Here is a 24,968-nt window from a genome sequence, read left to right as displayed (position 1 = left end):
TTTGAACCAACCCCAAGACCACCCAACTTGGGAAAGTCCTTGAACTCAGTGTACTACAGTAGTTTCAGAGCCCTTTGTGGATGAAATGTTGCATAAGGACACTTGAGTGCCAAATGAGGTGGGATGTGGACCTGCAACCTACACATTGTATAACTATCCAAGACAAATCCACCCACCATGGCGGAGTTCTTAAACTCAGTGTACTGCAGTAGTTTCAGAGCCCTTTGTGGATGAAATGTTGAAGAGGAACACTTGAGAGCTAAATGAGGTGGGATTTGAACCTGCAACCTAACTACCCCAGGATTACCCACCTTTGCAGAGTTCTTCAACACTCTGCACTCATTTTGAACTCCTTTGTGGATTAAATGTTGTATAAGGACCCTAGAGTGCCAAATGAGGTGGGATTTGAACCCACAACCTAACTACCCCAGGACCATTTATCAACCTTGGCTGAGTTCTTGAACTCATTGTACGACTGTAGTTTCAGAGCCCTTTGTGCATGAAAGGTTGCATAAGGACACTTGAGTGCCAAATGAGATGGGATTTGAACTAACAACCTGACTACCCCAGGACCACCCACCTTGGCGGAGTTCTTGAACTCATTGTACTCCTTGAGGAGTCCCTCGGTCTCTTCCTTGTCCTCTCCAAGCTTGGTGTGGGTTGAGAGGTAGAACTCTCCTGTGTCGTGGATCCAGTTCAAAGCCTAATGGAAACAATGACAAGGCCTCTCATGATGTGATTTAATGGGTCATTCAATATTAAAGATCCAGATGATTTTCACAATTTCACATCATGGAGTACATAGATCAACAGCTCCATGTATAGATGTGTGGAATTTTTTGTGGTCACTGAGCAGAGAAATCAATACTCTGAAAAACTCCAAAGGAATTATATTGAACAGTGTTGATGACATAACAGCCTCACATACATGTATTTAAGAATGTACCAATGTAATTCAATTGCAATACCACGTGCTTAACAAGTTCACCTGTGTAGAATTTATGCATGCTTTCGTCTTTTGTTCTGCTTCCTTGAGCTCCTAGTCATGCATTCTTATGGTGAGGCTGCCATGTCATCATCCTTTCATTGTGACTTGTTATACGTTTTGAAAACATTCTTATTCCTTATCCCAATCACTATAAATTCTGAAAGTCTGTAACCAGTGTAACCAATAAGCCAGTTCGGAGATACACTGTAGCTCATGTGCACATGGGTACAAATGACCTTTCATTTTTCTCAGTTGGTTAGGCACTTCACTCAATTCAAAGTGACATAATGGAGCAGCTTGCCCAACATAGCAATTTATGGAAGTTGTATTCTAACAAAGAATGAATCTGTGTAGATGAAGTGACCAGAATCGTTCGTCAATCAACACTTTGGGAAGCATCCATTTCATTGTGCTGTTTTGAATACATTAACAAACTTTTTCTGTTAACATTGCCAAATACCAGGCTTGCTGTCAGGTGGATATACTGGCAGGCACCATTTATATGGATTACATGAATAATCATAGTATTACAGATGCTTATCTCAGAGAATTTAAAAACCAACCTGTCTCTCGGTGCAAATGACCTTTTTCTGCTCATGCTCAAACTAGAACCCCGAACTGGCTTATTGTAATATACTTCATATGTAAAAGTCTGAAAATCATCCGAGGTCTCCTTTAAGATTTGGTTTCATTCTACCTCCTAATCCATAGCCATTAATTTATATTGCTTCCATGACCTACAAATCACATGCATTATTGTAACCATTGTAACAATATCCAACAGTTTGCTATACAATACTTTTTTATTCATTTATTGACTTATTCAATGATTCATTCATCTACATCGTATCTATCCGTCTATTTATATCTAAGCATATAACTGCCCTATTTCTCTCTCTCTCTCTTTCTATCTATCTATCTCTATCATTTTTTCTCTCTCTAGCTCTCTCTCTTTCTATCTTGCTCCATCTACATCTATCTCCACCTGTATTATCTATATTTATCTCTCTATCTCTATCTATCCCTCTCTATATATTTCTATCTCCATCTATCTCTCTGTATATTTCTATCTCTCCTTCTATCTATATTTTTTTTCTCTCTACCTATCTCTCTCTAACTATCTGTCTATACCTATTTCTATTTATATCTCTCTAATTATCTATTTGTATCTATCTCCATCTATCTATCTATCTATCTCCATCTATCTCTATCTACCTCTCTCTTTCTATCTCATAGTTGAGCATTTGGTGGATTTCAAAATTACCAATACATGTTCAGCATTAGGAGATTGTTGCACTGGATACAAACAGAGCAGAGAAGACAATAATCATGACGTTAACCCTAACGAGATAACTAAAGGACCTATGGTACATACCTGTCTGGCACTGCCCTCAAAGAGGACATACTGAAGGCACTGGTCCAGGCGCTTCTTCTTCTGTGTCCAGTGGTCCAGGACCTTGTCCTCTTGGCCCAACAACTCCTCCAGAATTCCTGTCAACAGACCCAAATAGTTAGACTTGGGTGGCGTGGACCAAACTAGACACAAGTCGTAAGATACTGCGGATATCACTTTGTTTGCTTGTGTTTAAATGTGACTTCTACTTCAAGCCTCTTCATACTGAATACTGTACATGTTAAGTGGAATGATAAGATTATATTTCCACAAATAATACAGATACAATATTTTCAAACAATTAGCCAATTGTTGCATATGGTCAAAGAAACCAAGCCATCATCGCAATTGACTGAACATTTGTGACACTTTCCTGAAAGTAAATTTCTGACATCCACAAACGTATATCCTAATATTGCTCACACCCTTTTTCTTCATCATAGTCCAAAATAACAGATGCAATGACTTACCAACTTCACCCCTTCATGTGCCAGGCCATGTTCCTCCCCCTCCAATAACCACCCTATGATTCAGTAGAACACTTCTCTTCTTGAGGCCAATATTTTCCTTTTTCACAGGCTTAGAAAATCTGCCTCACCCTGACCACTCTAACTTCAGCTCTATCAACAAATATTGGTACATTGGTTTTGGGAAGCAAAGTGATACTCACGTTTGACATAGCCCTCCGGCCCCTTGGTCCTGTCAGCCATGGCCGCCCCACCCTGGCTGGCGTAGATGTTACACTTCTTGAGGTACTTGAGGAAGCTCTCGGCGTTACGCCGTGCCATGGTGCAGGCCCGTAGAAAACTCTCCTTCTGGTCCTGGTGCCGGCTCATGTGCCGCGTGATGTCCGCCTCCGTCACCTGGGGCGGGGCCCGGTTGTCGCTGCTGGTCCCGCCCCCACAGAGGTCCTCCTCCCGGGTGTACTCTCGCTCAAGATCCTCCAGGACCGATTGCACCTTGAAGTGAAGTGTGAATGGGGAGAAGGTGGTAATAAGACCTACTGCACTAGTAAGTTCTTGAGCAATCCTCCAAGCATGTTGCTCATAAAACACTACACTAAAACCGTCATCCAAAACATAATCACACTTTCATTTTTCCTTGACTCGGAATCTACTTCAGTTAACTATTGCTGAAAACTCCTGAAGACATCTTGGTATCGGGTGACATTTTCTATGTGTACTAATCATCCCACAGGCAAATCTAATCCTTTATCGCACGTACACTCTCACTCTAGGCGCACTCGTCTTTCATCATCAGTTACAGCGTGTACCTCCACTCAACCACACACCAACAAACTAGCTGGCGGTGCACCTTTCTCCTCTACTGCTCCCAGGCTGTGGAATAAGCTCCCTCCTCTTCTGAAATCATCACCAACACTCGATCACTTCAAACAAAATTTGAAGACCTACTTATTTTGATATCCCTATGTATGCACTGGACTTGCACTATCACTCCTGGTAATTTGTATCTATTTATCTCCTATGGCAACCGAGATGACATCTCATAGCACTTCGTATCCAGTTGAAAAGGTGCTCTAAAAATATGAACTACACAAGTATTACTATTATACAGTCACATTTAATTTTTACTGTAAAAGATATGCATCAAATGAAGTAACAAGATATTCACATCACACATTGTGCGCAAATAGAATGAAAATGTAAAAGAAGTGTTTTTACCCCATCATCAAGTACCACTTTGAGATGACTGTCTTACCTGCTCTGATGTCTTGTAGAAGCTGGCTCCGTACTGGAAGAGCTTCCGTCGGTCCTCCGACTGCATCACCAGCTGCTGCCATCTCCTCTCGATATCGCTGGCGATGCCTCGTATCCGCTGCGAGTCGTAATGCTGCGCCTCCAGGAGCTTGAAGGCGTTGTCATGGAGACGTATTGCACTTTGTTGAGTTTTCTGTCGGGAGGACGGGAATAACACATTTTAACATTGATGGGACTGTTACAGTGCATGCATGATCTCAAAGACGTTGAATGTTTCAAGTGCAGTGCTAACACATTTAAATACAAAGTCTCATGGAATCCACACTACTTTTGCATACAGTCATGCACAAAGGTAAGGTAGCTAATGTAACCAGAAGATTTTGATAAAGTGGATATTACAAGATGACTGGTATTCCAGCATGGTACATGTGTACCATAGTCTAGGTTTTATGACCATGATGTATTTTTCAGCCTAACCATCATCCTGCTCCAAGTCACATGATTGTTATCCTGCTGGAGTGCTTTCACTACCAATTTGGCAAAAATGTCAGGAAACTAGTCGCAAATTAATCTAGATATAACCTATTGGTAATCTCCTTTATCTATGTTGTGTCGTTATGGCCATTCCTGTTGGACTGAGGTAAATTATTATACCTCAGTAAGCCGGCTATGTAACTTACAATTAGGTCCAGATTGGCAGAATCATATGAGTGCCAATGAAGTAAGCACATCAAGTTACAGAGCTAAATCTCTGGGCACATAAAGGGCAAAAATCTCTTCCTCTCTCTCCTCCTCACCATGGCAACCTCCCCACGCCTCTCCATCCTCCTCCTCTTCCTCCTCCTCCCCCTCCCTCTCATCCCCCTTCTCTCCCTCCTCCATTCCTCCTCCTCCTCCTCTTCCTTCTCTTCCTCCTCTTCCTCCCCCTCCTCCTCCTCCTCCCCTTCCTCCTCCTCCCCCTCCTCCTCTTCCTCCCCCTCCTCCTCTTCTTCTTCTTCCTCCTCCTCCTCCTCCTCCTCCCCCTCCTCCTCCTCCTTCTCCCCTCCTCCTCCACCTCCTCTTCCTAATACTCCTCCTCTGCCTCCCCTCCTACCTATTCCTCTTCCTCCTCCTCCTCCTCTTCCTCCTCTTCCTTCTTGTCCTCCAAGTCCTCCTCCTCCCCCTCCTCCTCCCCTCTCCTACTCCTAATCCTCCTCTGCCTCCCCATCCTCCTCCTCTCATCCTCCTACTCCTCTTCCCCCTCCTCCTCTTCGTTCTTGTCCTCCACGTCCTCCTCCTCCCCTCTCCTCCCCTCTCCTCCCCCCTCCTCCCCCTTCCTCCTCCACCTTCTCCTCTTCCTTACCTCAATGGCGAGTTCAAATTCCTGATGTTCTGCCTGCAGCTGCTCTGCCTCCAGAAGTGAGTTAGGTATAGCGGCTACAGCCAACATCTTCTCCGCTGAGTGGATCCACGTCTCCACCTGAGCAGACGATCAAACAGGTGGTTACCACATAACGAAGATGAAATATGATGCAGATTATAACATCTATCAATAGATAATGGAAAATATAACCAATGAAAAACAAATAAAAAATTGAAAGTAATGAATGAAATAATGAGAACGCATGTTACTACATTTGTACATTACTAGTAGTAATTATCATAGTAATTTCGGGGTAATTTTGGTAACACAATCGTAACTCATAACTATCATCATTATTATCAAAACAAAATATTATTGTTCCATTGCATCTTGGTGGAAAGTGATTCTCTTTATAATAAACACATGGTTCATCGTGTGCCTGGTATCCTTCATGATACCTACACAGTATACATGTACATGTTAGGAGAAAGTGTAAGACTGAATGTGTGCTTCAGGCTTTAATTGGCAAAAGTGATCCAAAATGCACTTTAATATCACATTCATACATTATTTATCTACAAAAAGGGAAGGATTAGCACTGACAAATCTTTATCAGTTGTCCCCACTGTACAGATATATTTGTACGATCGGAACTGCTGATCTACATTTTTAATGAACATGTCAGAAAAAGGAACCAGTAGGATTCGAACCTGTCATCCACGGCTTTCCAGGCAGTGACACTACTACCAGAACTTTGAACAAATTTTCCTGATACGTTAGTTACAGATGTTACAAATACATGCCATGTTTGTACAGAGGGAGATGACTGATAAAAATCTGTTACAGCACATCTTTACCCCTCTACTTTCATAATCTCTTGCTTTCATTCAAGAAAGGATTTACCTGCTCTGCATCGACCTCAAACTGTCGGAGGTCTCGGCACTGCTCCAGCTGAGTCCTGCGACTCTCAGCCACCTCCTCCAGCTCCAGGTAGGCATCTCTGATGTCATCAAGGAGTACCGTGATCCTCGTCTGGGCCGGGAGGTCGCCCGTCTTCATCGACACCTTCCCCGCCGAGTCAAAGAGCTGCACGAGGTCGCGACCCTGTGGAGAAACGGAGAACACAAAAAGGATGCACAGTGATCAATAACATTCCTAAAATCTGAATGATCTTTTTTTTTTTTTTTTTGGGGGGGGGGTGTTGTCATAAAGTGATGACAGTTAAGACAATAACGCCCAAAAATGCCCAAGTTATGGATGGTTCTGGGAATACAGTGATACTGTCACCTATCAGGGTTTTTTTTAGACGATTAAAATGGCAAACACTGTCATGTGTCGCATTCTGGTACGGCAAGAATGACTGCAATTGGGCTGAGGAAGTCATTGGTTTCCATGGCAACCCTCTATACATAATAAGGGAACCAAAGAAGGTCATGACCCTGGAAAAGGCACCTTAACCCATTGAGGACAAGTCCCAAGTATACCCAGGCACGTGTCTATGGGAAATGTTTGTTGTAGCAAAATAAGCCCGTACTCGACGGGTTACGCAAGTTACTTTGCATCATATGAAAATATCAAAAGAGAACAAACCCAAAAATGGAGAGTTTGGAGATGGTCAGTGTATCGTTCGGGGCTCTTTCCACTCCTTACCCCGTTGAAGACAAGTCCTGAGTATACTCAGGCAGGTGTCTATGGGAAATGGGTGTTAGCAAAATCAGCCAGTCCTCAACGGGTCAATGACAGCTTGCTGGTAAATACAAAAGCTAGTTAGCATCTCCACCTTACAGATTTACGCTGACAACTCTCAGTGACATCGCATTAGAGAGCATGTTAGATTCAAGTTGAGTTTCATACTGACAAAACAATGATGAGTCAGTGCTGAACCCAGCCTACTTCCTTTTTAAAATGAGGGTTACTCAAAGCTGCAATGCACACGCATTTGAAAGTAATAACGATAATAATTACATAGACATTTATAATGCACAGCATATCCATACATACATGTATGTAGGAGCTCAAGGCGCTCATAATTAATGTTTATAACCAAATACACAATCCGACGGTATCAAGTTCCTTCAGCTGCAACATGCATATCCTCAAAAAGAAAGGTATTAGTCCAAATGTGCATTCTCAGTTTTCTCTTGAAGTCATTGACAGAGTCACAATCCTTCACAGAGCCTGAGAGTCTTTTCCATAGGCGGGGAGCTGCTAACATAAATGCACTTCATGGCTTATTACGATCTCTTGAGGCAATTCAAAAAAAAGAAGAAAACAAAAACAAAAACTTATGGCGATCATCTTTCTCTGACTAAAACGCCCAAAAGATTTCCATGCAAAGCGGTGCAGATTACTGCCAGAATTCCTCTGGGCAAATCCATTCATACATAATTACTGCAATGTTGGATTTCTTTCCCCTTCCCATAACAGGCAACCATCAGGGATAAGTTGAATGGTTTTAAGCCAGGAATCTACAAAATCCCTCTGGAACAGAAGAATTTGCCCTCCATTACAGTCCAAACATAAAAAAGTATTTGTGTGCAATGCTGATTTTACCCTCAATTTTATTTTCATTTATCAGCTTTTGGCAACACTACACTCGTTACTGTAAAACCAGAAATGCTCACAATGCATTTTGATTTCATGAAGTTTGCGAGAGCCAAGATTCGCGACATCAAAATGCTAGCAAAAATTCATGTCTACACTATTTGCATTGAATGCAAAGTGACAACGCCACAAATTTCATGTCATGAATAAGACTGTCAGCTCCTATTCGCAAAAATTTCACGCCGCAAAAATTTTTCTAGCTTTACATTACTCCACCAGCACTATACCGTATGCCCCCCAAAAAAATTACGGGACCCTCCGCAATGATATCTTTAAAAATTGTGAATCAATCTAAATATAAATTCAGGGTATGAAACTATAACTCATTGCCCACATCTTACAGAAAACCCCATTCAATTTGCTTCAGAGGTCAAAGAGAAATGAGGAATTTTGTGGAGGATGTCAGGAATCTCTCCCCACCACGTTCTGTCTGTTGTATTAACACACAAGAGCATCAAAGTGCTAAAATTGGAAGAATCAGACTCATGACATTCTTTACAACAATCTACATTTCTCTCTGACCGCTTAACAAAATTGAATGGGGGTTTTCTGCAAAATAGAGCTAAGGTGTTATACATGTATTTTACGACCCTGAAGTAGCATTTAGACAGGTCAATCATATTGGGTGTTATCAATTCGAAAATCTGATTGCAATTTTTTTTGGGGGGGACATACTGTATATTAGGCTGTCCAGTTAGTGCTAGTTTCACTGTACAGTGTTGTAACTTGAACATTTTGAGTATTGGTGATGTTTGCGGTCATGTGGAAATCGCAGTTACTTCATGCCTCAAATTTCTCAGATATTCAGCATTGCTCCCTCAGGACAGAGGGCGTGTTGGGAAAAACTTGCTGGAAAAACCTGAGGAACAATGCATCTTTTTTTTTCTTATCAAACAAAAATGAAGGGATTAGAAATATGAATGTACTATGTAATGAAAAAGGCAAAGTAAAAGCTTTTTAATGGAGCAGTATGCACCTTAATTAGTGTATTTGCAAGTACACTTGACAGACTGTATTACAGTTTGCTTGATTGGTCTCTGTCTAGATCAAGGAGACTAAAAAACACATAAGCAGAAAAGTGCTAGAAAGGGAAAAATTATAATTATTGAAGGATTCATAAATTTTCTAGACCAACTGTACACTGTACTTCGTTCACATTTTTTTTTTTTTTGTTACTGTAACATTCATGCATTCATATTCAATAATTACTTTGAGCCATTGCACTGTGTTGATGTATTTGTTAAATTGTAAGCATGAGTGTTCCTTTTCAAAGTCATGGCATGGAAATTGCGGCAAATTTGTTGTACATGTAAATTTTTATATATATGCAACACCTTATATTCCTTTGTGATAATTTCTGTATCATGACACATCAAACAAACCTTGTCCAGTCCATCAGGCTCATCACTAAGATGAGTCATTGTCAAATTCTGCAAAGTGAACACGCATCCAACGAGACACTGCTAGCTAGCAACAGTTGGATGATGTTGCCATTGTACGCTCGACTCCTCACGCCAGGAAAACTCTCAACGATGGGTCCGTGTTTGCACGGGTGAGTAATCAATCACCCCCTTTAATCAATTTGCGGCAATCACTGCAATTTGCAACACATTCCCGGTGTAACATGGCTCGCTGCCGTCCAGTTCGAGCTTTAATAGTCCCTTAATAGGCAGACACATACAGGCATGTAATGTACAGTTCATCTGGATGAATAGTACACATTTTCTTTCCACAGATGAAAGCATTTGAGGTAGATTATATATCTAAAGATACAGTGTAGCTTCCCCACAGTTGATTCACAAGCACCCTGAGAGTTCATAAGGAGATCATCAGACTGCAGAAGTACAGTTATTTGGATAATTCATTATTTTTAATGTGTTCTATTTATTTATACCTGTGGCAAAGCATCCCTTTCAAGTATTTGCATAAAATCTTGTGGTATAGTGCTGAGGTAGTTTACTTGTCACATCGCTTAGGATTGAGGCCGAGAGTTACTGTATGAGAGGAGTAGGGTACGATGAAATGCTACTGCCACAAAATTCCTTTTTCCACCATGCTTGGAGGAGTGCTGAATCCATCCTCAATCCAAAAGAAGGTAGCACGAAAGTCAGATATCAAAACAATGCAATGCAATGCAAATTGTCACACAAAGTTTGATTCCAGTAGCAACTTTGCTTGAGCAAATACACGTAGAGAGGACAATAAATGCATGTATCATGGTGATAGTTGATAATGCATGCTAGGTTTCTCCATTCCAGCAAGTACACTGTATCATGTTCCCACTTCTGAATCCAACTGAAAAATGGCTTGGATTGAAGACCGGATTCACAAACAGAACATCAGATCAATTTCCTTAACCATGATATCGAAGATGATTTGCTGTAAAAACATGCAGCAAAGCCGACCTCAAACGAAATATGTTGTCACATTCATCCACATATGTAGCCAGTGTGCTATTCCCCTGGTAGACTGATCAATTTCAAATGCAGTCATTGCAAACCTGACTCCAGTTATTACTTTTTTTTTTCTCTGATTGCATAAATCAACTCCAACTCATAATGTCGTGAAATATGAAACATATATTTGTTGATTTACACACAATCCAATTACAGTGAAGCTCAGCATGAGAGGGGGGTGGGAGCAAAACTGGGATTAAATCAGTTAAGCTTGCATATTAGCAGAGTTTTGGCAAGTAATCCACCAATGGGGGAAAAAGCAGCTTTGGTTGATCTGAAGCAAACCTTGATTTGCTCAGGTTTCGGGATCGATCTGATGATAACACGTCCTTGCAAGTAATTAGAACAGAGTGAAAACTTGCATATGTCCCTCTGCTGCATTTTTCAGCTTTAAAAATTCCTTATACATGTACGTTGTTATTTTAATATCAAATAGCTATGAAGAAAAAAAAGAAACAAAGAAACAACAAAGCTGGTTGCAAACGTGATCTGTGGTTGTGATATAGTTTTAGAATAAGACTTGGAATGCATTCAGCTTCTAGCACTGCATTCTTCATACAAAATTCACTTGACTCCCATGAGAGAAAAAAAAATGATTGTCTATGCTGTGTGTTTATCTTCATCATGTATGTTCATGCCAAGTACAATGTATGCATCCTAGAACCATATATCTTCACAAATGTTACTCGCAGCATACACCCTATTCCTAGTCAGATGTTAACTCTTACAGTGGAGGCAATGTTTCAATCTAACACCATGCTCCCCATGCTCCATTACACTGGCATCCTCTCCGCCACAGCAGACAATTAGCCTTTCATGTCATCTTTCCAGGTTTTTACTCCACAATGCTGGCAGAAAATGATGGAAATCTTCAAACATTGAAGCATTCCGACTTAATCTAGTTTGGCTGAATCTCTGAAAATGTGATGTCCTTTGATAATTTACTCTAAATTCACCAAAATCATAATTCAGAAAAAAAAAAAACAACACTGCCAATTAACCCATTCTAATCCACAGCACTGAGTGTGAATTTGCAACCACACAAAAGTCCATTCCAAGCATGCTGGTAAATGCCATTTTGCTGCAGTTTTTAGATTTGAAATCAATCATCTATTTTTCCAGGGTGTTACAATAGAAACAAGCGATGGGAACGCAGTCACACACAATGTTCACATCTAACACAGATGAACCCATACACTCCTACGACAGAAGATACCAGAGTTTGCCTCAGGTTGGAATATGTGCAAAATCCACAGTCTCTCCACATAATGGCATCCGTTCTGGGCTAGAAAATCCGTCGATGTGGCTAATCCATCGAATGATTTCCACGCATCGAATTCTGCCAGTAAGTACCGAATACTGAACGCCGTGTTTATTGTGACTTTGATCCCTCTACAACGCATCGAAACCAATCTTCCTACTCTTATCAGTGCCAACTCCAATCCACGGGACTTGTTGCTTGCATACGTTACGCTAACCTTGCACGACATTCCCACACAACGAGAGCAAAGTGTACAATTGTCTCCCAATTAAAGTTCCCTAATCGCTCTATATACCTCTCCCGGTATCACTGATGTTGTTGTTAAATTCACTGACGGCGTAAAAATGACAGAGACCGGTCCATTGCCAAAGCCGTTTACAGGACCTCATTGATTTCGTACGATGAGCCATCCCGCAACAAAATCAATTGGCATTGCAGAGAGGAAATTCAAAATTGAGCATCAATAAATACAAAAAATTCATTTATGACGGGCGGAAAAAGAGGCTGGGTTCCGCTGAATGGCAATGTAATTTATTTGTCGCACTCTCTCTCTCAAACTCTACCCCCCCCCCCCAATTTCTCTCTCGGTTTCTCTCTAACACTTGGTTCTTTTTCTGCAGATAATCTAATAGCCCCATCGAGATACGTCATGATGACTATGCAAGTGTTGACTGATCAGGATTGCCACAGTTATTCCCATGCTAGATGCACATTTGTCTACTTTATTTTTTTGTTGCAGATTGGTAATGGCACTTGCAATTTTTCTGAGCATCAAGGGAATTACATTTTGCCAATCTCCTGTAATCCTTCTTAAAAAAAAAGAAGAAAAAACTGGGGTAACTAGGGAAAAATTCATTTAAAAACATCATCAAGTGCACGGAAACAACATATCTTTTATAAACAAATGTTGACGGTGAGGTGAGGGGAGGGGGTGGGTGGGGTGGGGGGTGGGGGAGAGGTCAATTAATGATGACACAGGTATCTCAACAGTCAATCTCATTTTGTTGTTGTTGTTGTTAGTGGATTGGCAATATATACATACATGTTGTTGATACATATTCATATATATATATATACATATATATATATACATATATATATATAAGAAAAGCTTGATTGAAAAATGACTTAAAACTCCATTCTTTTCAATATTAGATATTTGTCACTACACCTGCTTCACAACAAAAACAAAGAAAATGATAAGAAAATATGTGATATTTTCAATCATACCTTCATGAATATATCTTGTTATTGAACAAGTGAGATATAATTGAAAAGGTTTTACATTTTACTACATCTAATGAGGGACTTATTTTAAAATGCTTGAAAATGAAGCTTTTCCAACCAATTTTGTGATTGAATTCTTCATAATTATATACATTGTACATGTACATGTACATATAAAGAAACAAACACAAGGCAACAAAAACATTACCACCTTAGCTGAGGAAAATGAAAGACAAAATTCCAGTGACAAGACACTTGGTGGGTATGACATCAGAAATATGAAGACATACACATGTAGCTGTGTGCAAATTGCACATGAGATCTATATTATCTGACACGTAATACCATTTCAGGTTTAATGGCCAGTTGAGGCAGAGTATAAAGAAGGCCCCAAACAGAAAACAACAACCTTCATCTATTTCTAGAGCTGTTTGTCAACATATGATACCCTTACAAGTGCAGGTACAGTGTGTATCTGTCGGTTATACAATGTATGTGTGCCGCTCAAAGCAGCAGCAGATATTCTCACTGTGTGTGAGTACTCTAAACTACAGTACACAAAATACAAATAACAAAAAGTTACTGATGTATGTTAGAAGCTTGTTTCAAACTTGAAACAAAAATGAAAATGTGTTTAATATAACAAGCATTGTAATTTTTTTTTTTTCAAACAAAAACTAGATGCAAAAAAGCCTAGAACACACTCTGAATTTTGCAATGGCTGAATTAGGCCTTTACATGTATAATGGTTAACCCGTTGAGGACGAGTCCCGAGTATACTCGGGCAGGTGTCTATGGAAAATGCGTGTTGTAGCAAAATCAGTATGTCCTCCACAGGTTAATAGAGTACATTTCATAAGATTTAGTAAGTTATTTCCATCACAAAGGCAAAACCAGAAAAAAAAAAACTCATGGAAGATTACCCCCTCCTCCCCCAACCCCCCCCCCAAAAAAAAAAAAAAAAATATGTTACAAAATTGGAAGCCAGGGTTTCTCTCAAAACACTTGGGTTTCAGTTTTTCTGAGAATTTTTATTAACTGACAAAGTAGAATGATCTCATTCACAGCTTTTCGAGGTAGTCTAGAAATTCATCCCAAATTTGTCCCAATTCCTGTTGCCTTTTAAGATGCACTCACGTCATAAGTGGTACTTGTACTATCAAGTCTAATATCGTTCCCATGATGGTATGTGGAACAGTCACAACTCCTGAAATTAATTGGTAGATAAAGACGGAATCTGCGTCAATCATTGCACCACGCTAAAGACTGGGTTTTAGCGATCCAATCAAATTATGCCTTGCCAGAGACGCCGCTCTCCTAGGAGATTCCGCGAGCTTATTTCCAAACCAATAATGAGGGAAAGTGGGTCCCACTGGGTATCATGCAGCAAACTTCTCTTGGCATGTCTTCATTGCACTCTCCATGATTTATCATAAATGTTTTGTGGCCGCAAACTCAGACATGCCTGAACAACTCTATATTAAAGTTCATTTTTAAAGGGCTACTCTCTTTTTGAATAAGTTGACTTGAACAAAAGGAGTCATATCAAACAAACAAAGCAGTGAAATTATATTGCCAATGTACAAAAGAAATACAGTACAGTTACAGAATTTTGAAGTTTCTGAAATTTTCATTAAATTAGTGTTTTTGGTCAAGCTCACATCTGCGATTTAGACACAGTGCCAAAGACATCATGACCTCATAAATCTCTTGATTAAAAATATCTAAGATGTCATTTTGTGTGTCAGAGAATTATTCAATTGTTACATCACTTTTACTCAATATTTTATGCAAGGCATTTGATTCTTCATTATTTCGACTTCATCTAAATGCTACTGATTGACAAATTGCCCTACATCGACGTAAATAAGCACTGAATTGATCAATTACGCATTACGCAGTACCCGCTGCATGCTAAATGGATTAGAACCAACACTTGCTGTCGGGCAGAAGCTTGGTGGTCTAGTGGAGATGATGCCTGTCCAGAGATCAGGAGGTCGTAGGTTTGAATCCTGCTCGAGTATGTACGCCCATGATTTTTTATCATGGCTACTACTAAAACACTGATCAATTCAGTGTTTATTTACATCGATGTAGGGCAATTTGTCAATCAGTTGCAATGAAAATTCATCTAAATGATTACGTTCACTAATGAAGGGTAGTCCCAAGTATACTTGGAGAGGTGTCTGTGGGAAATGTGTGTTGGAACAAAATCAGCTCATACTCAAAGGGTTAAATTGAATTGAACCTTATTCAAACTTAACAAAACTGATAGCAAAGACCACCATGTTCTTGCACAATGATGCTTGAAGACAGAGGTCACAAGTGGATTTTAATGTCACTCTTAATAGCTAATCCTCTTAGCTGCCCTCCACCCCAAATCTTTGCTCTATGGACTCATACTCACTGCTGCAGTTTTCCTCCGCGGCCACGTTTTCTTTCCAAGAGACATATCGTCGGCCAGCGACAAAGAATTCCCTCCAAAAAATGACAGAGTTCACATCCCACAACTGAACAGATTATAGAATTCCAGGCCAGAATGTGAGATTACAAGGGTTAATGGCGGCAAATCGGCCAGTCGTGAGATGCCTGGCACGCAGCCGATGGCTAAAGCTACTATCCACCTATGTGCCGCTGATATTTCCATAGCAAAATAGATGCAGTCATAGACGGACAGAAATTGCAGCTAACAGACAGAAGGCCATAGACAACAGCACATGATGGTCTGAATTTATTCCTCTGACACGGAATCAATCTTCACCAAGCATTTTTCCTTCTCAAATCGAAGGGAATTTTGTCGCACCAACAATGCATTAATAGATCCTGGTTGTTCATGCACAGATGACATCAATTTCCAATTACATTCCTTCAAGATCTAAGGGCTTTCACAAAGTGCTTTAAAAAAATACATTGATATTCCCCTAAAATGAGATTGTCAACATTACTTGTCATTCCACAACACAATGCCCTGTCTGATTTCCCTGCACTGCGATTATTCCAATAAATAATCCCACAAGCAATCAAAGGCGAGAGTAAGACATGACAAGGATGTCCCCTCTCCTGCGACTGAACGTCCGGAAACTAAAGACCGACATATTTATTGTGTTCCCTCTGAGAAATCCAGTCCACACATACTCTGACACTGACAAGACTGACCCTAAGCTAAAAAGGGTATGTAAAAAATCTTACGCTAAGCCAAGGGAAAAGCTTACATACGTGTAGTTTCATCTCCTACAGAACATAAGGGGGAAGGAATTCCACTCTAACCAAAGGAACGGCCTACCAGCACATCTGGACTGTGTGTGTGTGTCAACAGATGAGCGGTCAGGGTTTGAATGACACTGCCACCACTAACGGCAATGTCTGTGTGTGGAGCTGTGCATTGACTCAGAACTGACTTCCAATTCTTCATACAGTCTGCAACTCATGACCTCAGTGACAAGGTCTTTTAGTCAATGCAGGGGACGGAAATTTGTACTCCCATATATGTACCAGGTCCCTGCAACTATTCATTGCCATGGTAACAGGGCTATGTAGAACTAGGTGAAAAAAGCTTTCAGTTTCATGCCTACAGACACGCTTGCCTGTTTGCAACATTTTCACATATACGAAACAAAACAAACAAACAAACAAAATAGCCTGATATCATTTCTTTTTTTTCTACTGGCCGGCATTGCAGTAGCATTCCCTATTAATCATGAACAGCTTACTACTCCATAAAAAAAATAATAAAAGCAGAGTAATCGAAGTGTGTGTAAGCACCTACATGTACAATGTATAGTGATGTATGTACTGAAACTTTAGCCTATTGTGATTAGTGCACTCAAACAATTTCAGAAAGCTCCCCTTGAACACTTTTTCAAGCTGATTTCTCGCCTCTCTGATAATTTGGCTATGAAGACATCACATTTGATTTGATTTGATTAGATTTGATTTCTACATTCCTTTTTCTTTAAGCTGCATTTTACATATTTTTGCTTACATTCTCAAAGAAGGAGTTCATTATTTTCACAACATCAAATGTCACCTAGTCAGTGGTCTTTATGGGTAAGACACTTGCCGGGATTTAATGAGAGTTTAATAAGTAGGGTCCATTGCACAAAGAATAAGAAAAGAAAGAGGAATACCTTGAGAACAGCCAAAAAGGGTTTCTAGAATGGGCATGGCATTAGTGGGTGTGGCAATCACTGGTTCCTATGAAGTGGGTGGGGCACACTGGTTCCCATAATATTAAAGTGGGCGTGTCTTACCTTCTGGATGAGTTGCACTGTGTTTTCTTGGATGCTTTCTACCAGCTCCAGATGTGATTTGAGGATGAAGTCTGCTCCATCCAGCTCAAAGCTGTACTCCCTGGTATCCATCTCCTGCGTCCAAATTGGCAACTTGCTGAGAAGCTAAAGAATTACACAATGAAAGAATGAAGGAAATAAAACAAAAATAAATCATGTATTTATTGTAGATATAACCCTGTGTTATTCACCAATTCATACGTCATTGTATTTACAGTGTAATCTGTAATTCATTTCTAAGGTTTGCGTTGTAATTTGATGATTTTGATATTGTTTTGTCCAGGGATATGTATTGTAAAATGTTGCTGTTGTGAAGGATACATAAAATCAATTCAAATTTGATTCAAATTTCAGAATTTAATAAAAAAATAATGAGTATGATAGAGAGGTTTAATATAAAAAAATATTTCCTTTGCTCTCAAGAAACTTAAATCATTTCTTTTCTACGCCAAATGCATACCATCAACTTAAAATCAACTAAGGATGTGGCTGGATGATACTTTCCACAGGATTTACTGATTTCTTCTTAAACTTATTGTAAAGGTCTAGTAATAGACATCACAGAATCAATTCTTTGATATTAAATTCAATACAAGTGCAACACATCCATCTTTTTTCAAGAAATGTTGGATACTGAAATTACCACTTAGTATGCTACATTCTCACTCACATGACACATTTATTTTTCATTTTGGTTTGACTCAACAAAATTTTTGTCATTTATCAAATGTTTACAGTTTCAGGAAGTGATAAAAACAAAAATGAGGGACTGGAATATAAGAACTAAATCCTTAAAAGCCACGGATATTCTCAAGTACCATTCTCTTCTGAAAAGTATTCTTTCTTTCTTTTTCTTTTTTGATGTACAATTGTAGAACATGTACTTTTGAGACATTTTTCACTACGACTTTGTTTTGATAAGATGCATCTGTTTTTCTTTGCACTGGACTGATGCAAAATCTGTTCAGTTAATTTCTTTAGCATGTGAGCATGATGTCTTGCCAAATTAAAGACATGCGAGTATATCGACTCTGATCCTGATGTGAATGTGACGTACGTGTGTACAGCACTTCTCCGATCAGTACAGGACTCCACGATCGCGAATTTAACCACTCCCGAAATCGTCGGGAATTCCTGATTCGCGAAAATTTAGACTCGCAAAATATATGGCCTATACAGTAGGTCTGAAATAAAGTTAATTTTTAGGATGACTCAAGGATCTACAGTACCTCTAGTGCATCCCTCTCAAAATGTCTCAGTTGGAGGCAGAGCTCCAGCTTCAGTCTGCGTGTGGCCCACAGGTCGTCCAGCTTACTTCGCCCATCGTCCAGGCTGGTCAGCATCCCGTCGATATGCCGGCAGGTGTCGCCGTAGTTTACCTTCTTCGAGTCCATCTCGATTTGCCTGCACACAAAAGAAAACGGCCAAAGATATGTATGAGTGGGGTGTAGTGGTACATGTATAACCAAGCATGGACAACTATTTTAGAGTACCATAATGATGTCAAAGCCTTTTGTCATGGCTTGGGTTCGAACCAGGTGCGAACATGGTTAGCATCAATGGTTTCAACAGACTGTGCCAGGCAAGGTTGTTTAGAAAAAAAAAAGTGATATCATACATGTAAGTGGTGTGTGTGTACAGGAATATCTGGTCACTTGTTCAAATGAATACCCTTGTCTGATAAGGGCAGAAGTTCAAACAGACAAACATATTATCCCACTGTGGATCCAAGTTTAAGACATGGCAAATGCCTATAAAGAAAAATCAAGGTTTCATTTTCACATTGTAGTCTTGTAATTTCATTATTTCTTTGACAACAAATGCCATGGGATTTTTTTTTTTTTTTTTTGGTCAAATTACATGAAAATTAACATATGACAAATCACAGGATTAAAACCAGACTAATTTCACAGTGAAAACAAACTTAAGCCTTTTGTTTTCATCAATATCCTTGAGTTCTTGACAAGTTTTCCAGTCACCTACAGGCCAAACTGTTACATTTCTTCTCTTGGTGTAATGACCCTAAGGGCGGACGTCCACTTGGGCGCGGACAAGCCCCGGAAGGGTTGCGGAAGCAAATTTTGTTATTTCGGCATCCTGTCCGCGACAGACGCGGAATAACTTTGTGAATCGGCTTGTCCTGGGACATTCCTAGGACTGTCCGCGGACTAAAAGGTAAGGAAAGGTATAGATTTGGCGCTGACTTTGACTTTTCCTCATTTGACTGCTAGCCGTCATTGATGCTCCTTGTTGTGCTTCGATCCGCAGTAGCGGCTGATATTATATTAATATGATTGGTCAATATTATTTGATGAATGTGACCACCAAAAGATTAGGATTGTCTGCATGTCGGCTGACGACTCATTTTTTTTTTTTTTGATTTGTCTCATCTGGGAGAACAATTTTTTCTCTGCCTACAGTCACATTGATGATATTCGCAAACTTTTTGAACCATATATATATATATATATATATATATATATATATATATATAATATACATAAAAATGTAAATGTATATACATACATATATATATATATATATATATATATATATATATATATATATATATATATATATATATATATATATGTATGTATAATCATGTTAATAAGGTAGTCCACGTGTGGGCAAGATAAAAAGATAAGTAACAAAACTGCAACAAAGTTCATGCTGTATTCACCAACGGTTTATTTCTTCACAAGAAGCATGAACTTTGTTGCAGTTTTGTTTCTTATAAATATGTATTTTTTTTTTAGACCTGTGCTTTATCCATCGTGTAGTATATACATGTTTTGTCTGATACTTCTGTAGAGCATGCCAAAATGATCCCAATCATTAAATTTGTTTTTCTTTCTCTGATTTTTACCCTTGTGCATCTCTAACCCTCTCTTATTTTGATCACTTTTGAACATTTTCAAGTCCGAGAATTTTTTTTTCATGCTTAGAGCTTACTCGCCTATTGTCAATGAAGTGTAAAAATGAGGAAATATTTGTAACCTACTTTAATTTACTTTTTTTTTTGGGGGGGGGGGGTTCAGCTGGGCTGTCAAATTGGACAATCGAGTTTATTTACAACTAAAACAAAAAGAGAAGAAGAAAAATATTAGGTAATAACAACTTCGAAAATCATTCAGGTAAAGAATATTTCTGAAATGATTTGTGATGCTTATAATGTGTACTTAAAGATATACACTCAGCAAAAAACAAAACAAAAGAAAGACAGAAATTCAACACTTTTTCGAGTTCATGATTTATTGCTTTTTCTCTCATTTCACTTGAATTTTGAAGTGACAGAAAATTCTTCATTTTCCTCTATCATCTTTAGCTTTCATTGTTATTTTGGGCTTTAAAGATATTACATTGTAATGAGACCACAGGTATATCTTTGCAATTGAATTCATGCTTTTTAGTGTGATGAATTTGTCTTTTGTTCTAATATGTTGTACCATTAGAAATCATTTACGTATGAATGACAACTTTTTCATGTTTATATAATACATTAACATTTAGCCAAAAATTCTATGTTTTTTTTTTTTCTGAGTGTACTTCCACCTACTTTTGTGATTTTTCAGCTATGCTGTCACATGGGACAACCTAGTTTGTTTGCAAATAAAATATGAAAACAACATAAAGGAAAATGTACTATAGTAAGTGATAGGAACCAGGAAAGTCACTCAGATGAAAAATAATTTCTGAAAAGATCAAATCAAAACAAACTTACTAGGAAGTTAGGGGGCTGATTTCACTTCTTTCTGGTTGCTTTTGGCACAGTCTCTACTACCTTCTTCTTTGCCTTCTGGGACCTGAAATTCCTTAGATTTACCTGTTCTTCATCACTAGACGAAAGGTGTGCCTGTGATGGGGATATTTGCATGGGGGCCTCGCCTCCCTTCTTGCTCATTTTGGGTTTTATTGGCATGACGCTCGCGGAAAGTGACGACATTTTCGTGTCTGGATCACAAAATTTCCGCATCGGTTCCGGACACTTGCATATATAGATCCGCATCAGCTCCGCGCTGTCCTAAAACATTCCTGGTGTCTTCCGCTTTCATTCGGGAAGCTTCCCCACACCGCGGGATTCTTTCCGGAGCGTGTGCGGAAGAAGCGGAAGGGTTCCGGACAAGCGGGACATCCTCAGGACATCGTCAGGACAAGTCGCCGAAGGTGTCAGGAAGTTCATTTCCGCGTCCAAATTTTGGTCTCGATCAAAATTTGGACGCGGAAATTTTTCTCTCTGCCGAAGGTGCGGAAACGCCCGGACATGTTTAGGACAGTGAGCGAACACGTTCAGGAACGTGCCGACAGGTTCCCGAAGGAGTGCGGAATACCAAATTTGCATTCCGGGGCTTGTCCGCGTCTTGTCCGCGCCCTAGTGGACGCCTGGTCTTAGAACAATGCAATCAATATATCTTAACATGATTATCAAGACCACAAACTACATATCTGGTGGCTCTTCTATCATCAAGCTCTCTTCCCCCCCCCCCCCCCAAATAAGAAAAAAATAATAATACGACAGATTGTTTCAAATAAAGGCTTTGTGTACACGACAGCATTACGTGAGTATGAATCTATTTCATTACAATGAACAAGATGCACACAAAGTTATTACATATGTAAACAAGTTGTATATGACACAATTATATGATCAGAGCCAATTTGACATGTCATCAACATTTTATTGAGGATTATGAAAGATCCTTCACTCTCATCATGGCATTGGTCACGCAACATTTTGAGTACCAGCCTTTTGGCCGTGGGGAGGGCCACAAGTGACTCTCCATACTCCTGCCACAAGATGGCGCTATTGCATTTCTCCTACCACCAAACTTTGGGAGCACTGACTTGGGTAAGGCATCGTGCAATTTAGGAGGAGGAGAGAGAGGAGAAATCACCTGTCAAATCAACAAGGATGTTTCCAGTGCTCGAAAGGGAAATAAACGTCGAAAGACGGATTAACATTGCCGAACTCTCTTCCTAACGGTTGGTTTTGCACAAGGCAGGAGCAAACGGCAATCACATTTCCTTGCCGCACTCTACTACTTTCAGATCCTCATCTTTTCCTCCTCCATTTATTGACTTCCGTTTTGATTTCCTGCGCGTCCCAGTTTCATTCACGTCTGACCCATTAATCTACCTCCCCCCCCCCCACCAACTCTTTCCTATCTTGATGTAATTCCAGTTATCCCCCCCCCCCCCTCCTCACCACCATTCACATGTTATATCTTATCTCCCTTCATCAATCAAGTCTCCGTCGTCATTTGTTGTGGAGATGGGAATCTCTTCATAAAGCTTGCGTCTACAACCAGAATAGGTGCATTCCCATTTTAAAGGACAACTTCACCTTCATAGACATGTGGGTTGAGTGAATGCAGCAATATTAGTAGAACACATCAGTGAGAGTTTGAGCAAAATTGGACAATCCGTTAAAAAGTTATGAATTTTTTAAGTTTCTGCTCAGTCACGGCTGGATGAAAAGACTACTATAGCTTGTGATGTCACATGAGTACAACGATATAAAGAAAGAATAAAGAAAATTCAACATATTCCCATTTTTCTCGCACAACAAAAGAACACTCGACTTCTCTCTTTCAGAAGGCAGGGGGAATAATATTACCCTTAACATACAATGTACGTCAGTAGCAAGTCGAAGAAATGTGCACTTTATACAAAAAGTAAAGTTTTGTGAAATTCTCTTTTTATTTTCCTTATATAGTTGTACGCATGTGACATCATACACTGTAGTAGTCTTCTCTTCCAGCAGTGACTGCGCAGATACTTAAAATATGCGTAACTTTTGAACGGATTGTCCAATTTTCCTCAAACTTTCAGTGATGTGTTCTACTAATATTGCTGCATTCTCTCAATACTTATGTATATGAAGGTGGACTTGTCCTTTAACCCATTAAGTACAATTCTACAATATCACACATTTTCCATTGACAGCTGCCTGAGTATCCTTAAGACTAGTCTTCAACGGGTTAAATACCCTGGTATAAAATACTATGGTCTTTTGTTGGCACGATACTCATTGGCAAAATAGTGAGGTAACAGGTACTGTGGTAATTCAGTTGGTATCATTCTTATTCTTGTAATACTGCGATACACTGTATTTCTGGAGTAAAAGTATACCCCTCTGAGTTAAGTCTCGCACAAAAACATAAATCATATCCCATGAGGTGAAGGCCTGACATGTGTCATGTTACGCAAGAAAAACACCACTGTACAATCAGACACAAATTTTGTGACACTGTTCACACCTCAAATGCATATTTCTTAAAAAGTTTAAATCACTACCCGAATTTCACAATGTATTTTGTGGTACATTTTGCGGTGTATTTGCATTTACATTACAAATTATGTCACAAAAAAATGCAGTATTTTACTGTAAATATGAATGCATCTACCAACTGGTTCCACCACCCACCATAAGATGAGGAATGTTCGAATGCATTTTAATTTTGTGAACTTCACAAGCCAAGATTTGAGAAATTAAGATGCATGCGAAAGTTCTTGTCTACGCTGTATGTGTTAGAATACGAGTGACAATTCACGAAAATGTCATCCTACAAAAAAGGCTATCGCCTCCAATTCATGCTGCAAAAATATCTTGCTCACCAGTCCTCTTATATTTAAGTCTCCACTGCGTTTTGTTTTTCTGACAATCAGCGACAGATGTTCTGGAACTATTCTGCCAGTAAATGTTCATGATGCAATCATCCCAATTTCCGCTGTATTGCAGCACTCCCCTCCCTGTGTCTGTCACATTGATTTCATACCTGGGTGGGTCGTTGAACTCACATCGTAGTCAAGATTTGTTAGGGCATGGCAAATGACAGCCATGCCATTAAAAAAAAAAAAAAAAAAAATTCATGTGAGTCCAGTTCAGAAGTTCTCAGCCAACACGTCACTGAAGCCGTACTGAAATGATTTAAATTTCTCGCAAGGTAAAGCCAATGGATGTATACTATTCTAAAGACAGGCTAAGAATCACTTTGATAGACATTACCATCATATACCCCAGTACACTCGTATATAAATTAGACATGCATGCATGCATGCTAAAAAATTTGAAAAGTTCACAAGATACAGGTCACTGTGGAAGAAAGAAATCACCAATTCCCTGGCAGAATATGGTACATGATGATAATGATGATGGTTATCATAGTGATGATAATAATTATGATATTAGGGATGATGATAATAATGATTATGGTAGTGGTGATGAGGATGATGGTGATAATAATGGTTGTGATGATTGTAATGATGATGATGATAATGACTAATAATAATTATGATAGTAGGGATGATGATTATTATTATGGTACTGGTGATGAGGATGATGGTGCTGATGATAGTTGCAATGACTGTAATGATAATGATGATGATGATGATGACGATGGTGGTGGTGGTGATGATGATGATGATATGATGGTGGTGTTGATGATGATGATGATGGAGGTGATGATGATGATGATGATGATGATGATGGAGGTGGTGGTGGTGATGGTGATGGTGATGGTGATGATGATGGTGATGATGATGATGATAGCGATGATGATGATGGTGGAGGTGGTGGTGGTGGTGATGGTGGTCATGATGATGACGATGATGATAATGATGATGGTGATGATGGCGATGATGGCGATGATGATGATGATGATGATAGTGGTGGTGGTGGTTGTGGTGG

At 39.5% G+C, this 24,968-nt stretch overlaps 1 protein-coding gene across 1 annotated transcript in view; it reads right to left on the bottom strand.

The window, feature by feature from the left end:
- LOC139709006 (kalirin-like) overlaps window positions 1-18,682 on the bottom strand; it is a gene marked incomplete at its 5' end in the record, with an annotated part of 31,207 nt that extends 12,525 nt beyond the window's left edge. Inside the window, 8 exons of the mRNA XM_071620974.1 lie at window positions 581-703; window positions 2,364-2,479; window positions 3,052-3,340; window positions 4,101-4,292; window positions 5,442-5,558; window positions 6,345-6,545; window positions 17,240-17,383; window positions 18,508-18,682. Of these exons, the coding sequence (XP_071477075.1) occupies window positions 581-703; window positions 2,364-2,479; window positions 3,052-3,340; window positions 4,101-4,292; window positions 5,442-5,558; window positions 6,345-6,545; window positions 17,240-17,383; window positions 18,508-18,682 (1,357 nt within the window). The remainder of the gene's footprint in view (window positions 1-580; window positions 704-2,363; window positions 2,480-3,051; window positions 3,341-4,100; window positions 4,293-5,441; window positions 5,559-6,344; window positions 6,546-17,239; window positions 17,384-18,507) is intronic.
- Between the last annotated feature and the right edge of the window lie 6,286 nt (window positions 18,683-24,968).

The sequence above is a fragment of the Diadema antillarum genome, unplaced genomic scaffold, assembly GCF_040938485.1.
Source record: "Diadema antillarum isolate AM-2024a unplaced genomic scaffold, OU_Dant_1.0 seq00001398_RagTag, whole genome shotgun sequence".
Classification (NCBI taxonomy): Eukaryota; Metazoa; Echinodermata; class Echinoidea; order Diadematoida; family Diadematidae; genus Diadema; species Diadema antillarum.
The sequence above is the reverse complement of the archived record's forward strand: the minus strand, read 5'-3'. Positions and strand labels throughout refer to the sequence as shown.